Here is a 5,965-nt window from a genome sequence, read left to right on the forward strand (position 1 = left end):
TACGCACACACACACACACACACACACACACACACACACACACACACTGTATTTAAATATATACACGTTTATATTGATGTGCGACAACCTCACCTGCTGTCTGCATATTGAAGAGAGAGAGAGGGAGAGAGAGAGGGAGAGAGAGAGAGAGAGGGGGGGGGGGAGGAGGAGTCGCTCGACCCTCCACTCAGTCAGTCAGCAGGAGTCTGGCAGAAGGAGGTGACTCTCACTCCCACTCTCCGCAGCTCACGCGCTTTTACGCGCGGCAGTGCCGCACCTCCTCCTTCTCCTCCTCCTCCTCCTCTCCTCTTCCTCCGCTCCTTCGCCTCCTCCTCCTGCAGCTGCTCCTCCTCCTCCTCCTCCTCCTCCTTTGCTCCTCTTCCTTACTCCCCCTCCTCCTCCTCCCTGCCCGGTGATGGAGGTGGACCCGGCGCCCTGGAGCTCCAACATCTCGGAGGAGTTCCCAGGCTGGGGGTCCTCCTCCTCCTCCTCCTCCTCCTCGGACGAGGCGGTGCACGTGGCGGTGCGCTGCGTCATGACCTCGGTGTATTCGCTGATCGTGGTGGTGGGTCTGCTGGGCAACGTGACGCTGGTGAAGATCTTCTGCAGCAGCAGCGCCATGCGCAGCGTCCCCAACATCTTCATCTCCAGCCTGGCGGCAGGAGACCTGCTGCTGCTGCTCACCTGCGTGCCGGTCGACGCCTTCCGCTACTTCTCCGAGGAGTGGGTGTTCGGCCAGGCCGCCTGCAAGCTCATCCCCGTCATCCAGCTCACCTCGGTGGGCGTGTCCGTCTTCACGCTGACGGCGCTCAGCGCGGACAGGTAGGAGAGGAGCGGCTGCTCTGGGATCCATTAGTCAGCCTGCTCGGCTGATTAGCGGCTTGGCAGGCGGACCTCAGGCACCGGGCTGAAGTTCTGGGGGGGGAGCTGAGACACTCAGGTGGGAATCTGAAGTGGTCAGGTGGTCAGGTGGTCAAGTGGTCAGGTGGTCAAGTGGTCAGGTGATCAGGTGATCAGGTGATCAGGTGGTCAGGTGTGTAGCTACAGAAGCTTCTCTGCAAGTCTGGTTGAAAAACTTCAGAAACACCCAAGAGCAGAGTGCCTGTGTGTGTGTGCGTGTGTGCGTGTGTGTGTGTGTGTGTGTGTGTGTGTGTTGCTGCGTCTCCATTCAGGCTCTGCATCCTTGAAGTGCGCATTTTGAAAGGAAGTTGCGTCATAGCACTGCGCGAAGGCTCCTCCCACTTCCCGAGGGTGCTTAGGACGCTCCAAATGCGTCCTACTGTTAGCCCATTCCAAGGCTGCAGCGCTACTGTCCTTCACCTCCTGCTGTATCCCAGGATGCTTAAGGTGCTGCTGCAAAGCATCCTGGGATCCTGGGAAGTCGGCTGAAATTAGCGCCATCTACTGGCAAAGACACAGCGTATAAATTTAATTATTGAAGTTTCACTTCAAATATTCAGTTTTTAACGCAGGGTTTTTATTTATCTGATCATCCAACGCCATCGTTAGCTGGTGAACCAGTGGTTAGCTTGATGCTATGAAAACGTCACTTCCTGGGTTGGCCAGCAGGAGGGAACGGCGGTGACGAAACGAGGAAAAACGCCGAACTCCGTCCCTCTAGGCCGGGTCCTCAAAGAACGCACCCTTCAGACGTAGGACGCTCGTTCTGAAGGGTGCAGAACCTGAACTGAGACACAGTGTGTGTGTGTGTGTGTGTGTGTGTGTGTGTGTGTGTGTGTGTGTGTGTGCAGCCAAAATCAGCAAAGGGGGGGAGGAGCCACAGCGGTAGGGGGCGGAGCTTCCTGTGTGAGGATGTTCTGCCTGGAGACTGGTGTGTCAGAGCCCTCTAGTGGAGGCAACAGGAACTTCACAGGTGTCACCTGCCACGCCAACACAGCGAGCTACCGTTAGCCTGGCTTGGGGTGGGCGTGGCCTGAAGGACGAGTGACAGCCGGCAGGAGGGGGGTGGGGCAGCTAATCAGCGGCGGCCGGAGGAGCAGCAGTCGTTTTCCTCTCTTCATCTCTTCACACACAAAAGACTCTGATGGAGCAAATTACCGCCGGGGAAGAGGGCGAGCGAGGGGGCGAGCGAGGTCCCGGGGGGTCACGTGATCCGACTGTGATGGGCGGGTCACACTGTACCACGCACAGAGCTGGAGAGGGGGCGGGGCCACGCTGGAAGTGTCAATCAGAGTCGACGAGAGCCGGGAAGGACGACAGACCAACGGCGGCTACACGCGCTAACGCCGTTTAGCAAGAGTTAGCAGCAGGGCTAGCGCTAGCGTCCCAGCTAACAGTGATCAAGGAAGCACAACACCGCCCCCTGCTGGTGGTGGGAGGAAGTACATGTCTTGGCAAAGCGACGCAGCAACCTTCTTCTCCTTCTTCTTCTCCTCCTCCTCCTCTTTCTTCTCCTCCTCTTTCTTCTTCTCCTTCTTCTCCTTCTTTTCCTCCTTCTCCTTCTCCTCCTCCTCTTTCTTATTCTCCTTCTTCTCCTCTATCTCCTCCTCCTCCTCCTCCTCCTCCTCCAGGTACAAGGCCATCGTCAACCCGATGGACATCCAGACCTCCAGCGCAGTCTTCTGGACGTGTCTGAAGGCCGTGTCCATCTGGCTCTTCTCCGTCCTGCTGGCCGTCCCCGAGGCCGTCTTCTCGCAGGTGGTCACCATGCAGGTAACCCCCGCAGGCAGGATGGGGTACTGCACCTGCTCCTCCTGAACCATCTCACCACCTCCTCCTCCCCCCTCCCCCCACCGCCCAGGGTCAAGGGAGCACGGCAACGTGACCCTGGTCAACTGCATCCCCTACCCGCTGTCCAACCAGACGCACCCCAAGGTCCACTCGGTGCTGATCTTCCTGGTCTACTTCCTGGTTCCGCTGGCCGTCATCTCCGTCTACTACTACCACATCGCACGCACGCTCGTCAGGAGCGCGCACGACATGCCGGGGGAAGTGAGCGAGCACACCAAGAGACAGGTGACACACGCACGCACGCACACACACACACACACACACACACACACACACACACACACACACACACACAGACAGGTTCACCGGAGCGCGACGGAGGTCAAACATTCTCTGAGAAGGCGATGACATCACACTGATCACGTGACCTCAGGCACCTGCTAGCTCGCTAAGCTAGCTCAGCGAGTCCTCCTCATCAAACACCTATTAGCCCCGAGCGCTAACGGTAGCAGCTGCATTGGCGAGCTAACCGCTCCTTCTCTGTTTAGCGTGGCTAGCAAAGGTCAGCACTCCCCCCCCCCCTACCCACACCCACCCCCCGCTGTGACTCCGCCCAGGCTCCCTCCTTCACCTCCTCTGACTGATTGATCTCATCGCATGGATGCCGCTGCCTCTGCGCCGGCTAGCAGAGCTGTTAGCGCCTCCTGGAATTGGAGGCTAACACACTTAGAATCTCATCTGGCCGCCGAGGTCACAACATCGATAACGAGGGAACCTCGAGAGAGCCGCTGCACACACAGATAACACACACACACACACACACACACACACCAGTGTGCTTCTAGCACTGAGTCCGCTGCGCTCGCTGCTGCCCTCTGCTGGCTTTAATCTGCAGCGGCGCCGTCTGCTATCGCCCTGTTCGTTTTTCAATCAGCTCCTCTGATTTGTCCAATTTCAAACAATCAAACGGCGGCTAAGAGCCCCTCCCCCACCTCTCCATCAACCGCCCCCCCAGCCCCTCCCCCGCTGGAAATGAGTTTTGTCCGTCCGTGTAAATTCTCCAAGCTACAATAATCAATATTTGTGCAGCTGCAGGAACATTTATCCAATTAATTTCGCCTCAAAGAAACACACACACACACGCACACACACACACACACGCGCACAAAAGAAAGCCAAAGTTTGCGAAGTTTGAGGCGGAAGTCGGGAAACAATTCATCACTGACGAGTGACAGGAAGTCAGCACCTGCAGGTTGACACACACTGAGCCAGCAGGGGGCGCACCAGGCCAAACATCCAGCATGCAGTGGAACCGCTGGGAAGAACTGTTAGCATCCACAGCTAGCACAATGCTAATAATAATAATGCTAATGCTAATAATTAGAATGCAGTGCTCTCTTTCTCAGGAGGTGCGAAAAACACGGCTAAAAAGATGCTAATGACGATGCTAACAATAGCACTAGCACCAGCTAACGTCGCGCCTCCCCCCACCCCGCAGATGGAGACCAGGAAGCGGCTGGCCAAGATCGTGCTGGTGCTGGTCTTCCTCTTCGCCCTCTGCTGGTTCCCCAACCACCTGCTCTACATGTACCGCTCCTTCCACTACCAGCAGATGGACCTGTCGCTGCGCCACCTGGTGGTCACGCTGCTGGCCCGCGTCCTCAGCTTCTCCTCGTCCTGCGTCAACCCCTTCGCCCTCTACCTGCTCAGCGAGAGCTTCAGGAGGCACTTCAACAGGTGACGCCCCCCCCGCCGGGCCCAGTCGGGTCCGCCGACCAATCACAGAGCGGCGACACAGTCGGGTGACCCCCCCCCTCTGCCCCTCCCCTTTCTCCTCAGTCAGCTGCGATGTGGCGGAGAGCCCCGCCCCCAGCGCCAGGTCAGCTACCTCCACAGCACCTCCCACATCCGCCTCACCTCCTTCAAGAAGGCCACGCCCACCCCTGCGGCGGCCAATGGCAGCTCTGGCCGACAGGAAGTGGCTCTGTGAGGCGGGACGACGTCAGAGGTCAAACTTCGGCTCCTGGAAGAATCACCAGAACCTGAACTGCTGACACACACACACACACACACACACACACACACACAGTCACACAGATGGCGTGTTAGCATGTTAGCATGTGAAACTCCAACACCAGGAAGAAGAAGAAGAAGAAGATGATGATGGTTCTGGTGGAGCTGCTGCTGCTGGACTGAAACCTGGACTGGACCGGAACCAGAACCCCTTCGTCATCTTAACTAGATAACTAAACACAGCATCTGATTGGCAGCTGCTAATGTTGCTAATGCTAATGTTAGCGCTCTGAACATCTTTCAAGTCAATGTGACCGGAGCTGAAGGTCCAAACTGAGATCAACCACGAGATGGTGTCAGTTTGTTTTGTGCTTCAGCACAACAGCAACATCAATAACAGCAATAATACTCAATCATCAACCATCAATAATCAATAATCACAGCCATGGCAGCAGACTGGTGAGCACACAGCTAATTGACAGGAAGTGGATGTCGTGGTCCCGGTGTTGGATGGATTGGAATGTTGTGCTTTCAGTGTTGTTCAGCTCGTCGTTGTTGCGTTGCTGTGTTTGTCGGTGTGTTGTTGGCGGCTCAGTCGTGTTGTCGTTGCATCGCCGTCGCCGTCGGTGTTGTTGTGTCAATAAAGAGCATCAACGAGTCGTCGTCGTCGTCCCCTCTCTTGTTGTTGCGACAGGCCGCCAATCGACTGTGTCATGGAGCTCAATCAGCTGCTAATGGGGCTAGCGGGTTAGCGTTAGCCACGAGCTAACAGCGTGAGACACAAAGCATCAGCATCATCTGGATCTCCAGGTTCCATCCTGGTTCCTGAGACTGGACCGGCTGTGTGTGTGTGTGTGTGTGTGTGTGTGTGTGTGTGTGTGTGTGTGTGTGTGTGTGTGTTTGCCTGCCGAGATGGGACTTCCTGCGGGCCAGCTCTGATTACAGGGAGCGGCGACCGGCAGATGATGTTCATTAAGCCGCAGCCGGAGCCTCATCGAGCTGCCCGGCGACATCCAATCAGCTTCCTCGCTGCCTGACTGCCGCCGTGCCTCTTAGCATTTAGCACCTGCGATTGGTCCCCGCAGGAGGTTTTTTTTTTTCACTGAATTCCTGCCTGAGCTGCTGATTGGTTCGCTCCGTGAGTTGGCTAACGCTGACAAACGCTAGCTATGCTAGCTACGCTATGCTAAAACAGAGGCGGCTGGAGCTAAAGCAGCACGCACACTCACTGGGTGCCACTCTGGGACTGCGGTGGCGGAGG

At 56.8% G+C, this 5,965-nt stretch overlaps 1 protein-coding gene across 1 annotated transcript; it reads left to right on the top strand.

The window, feature by feature from the left end:
* Positions 1-415: 415 nt before the first annotated feature.
* nmbr (neuromedin B receptor) lies at positions 416-5,196 on the top strand. The gene is made up of 5 exons (XM_076016518.1): positions 416-822; positions 2,532-2,686; positions 2,762-2,976; positions 4,190-4,428; positions 4,531-5,196. The coding sequence occupies exons 1-5, from the start codon at positions 416-418 to the stop codon at positions 4,679-4,681; spliced, it is 1,167 nt and encodes a 388-aa protein (XP_075872633.1). The 3' UTR covers positions 4,682-5,196.
* The last annotated feature ends 769 nt before the right edge of the window (positions 5,197-5,965 follow it).

The sequence above is a fragment of the Nelusetta ayraudi genome, unplaced genomic scaffold (assembly GCF_046127955.1).
Source record: "Nelusetta ayraudi isolate G7.1 ecotype Tasmania unplaced genomic scaffold, CSIRO-AGI_Nayr_v1 ptg000229l, whole genome shotgun sequence".
Lineage (NCBI taxonomy): Eukaryota > Metazoa > Chordata > Actinopteri > Tetraodontiformes > Monacanthidae > Nelusetta > Nelusetta ayraudi.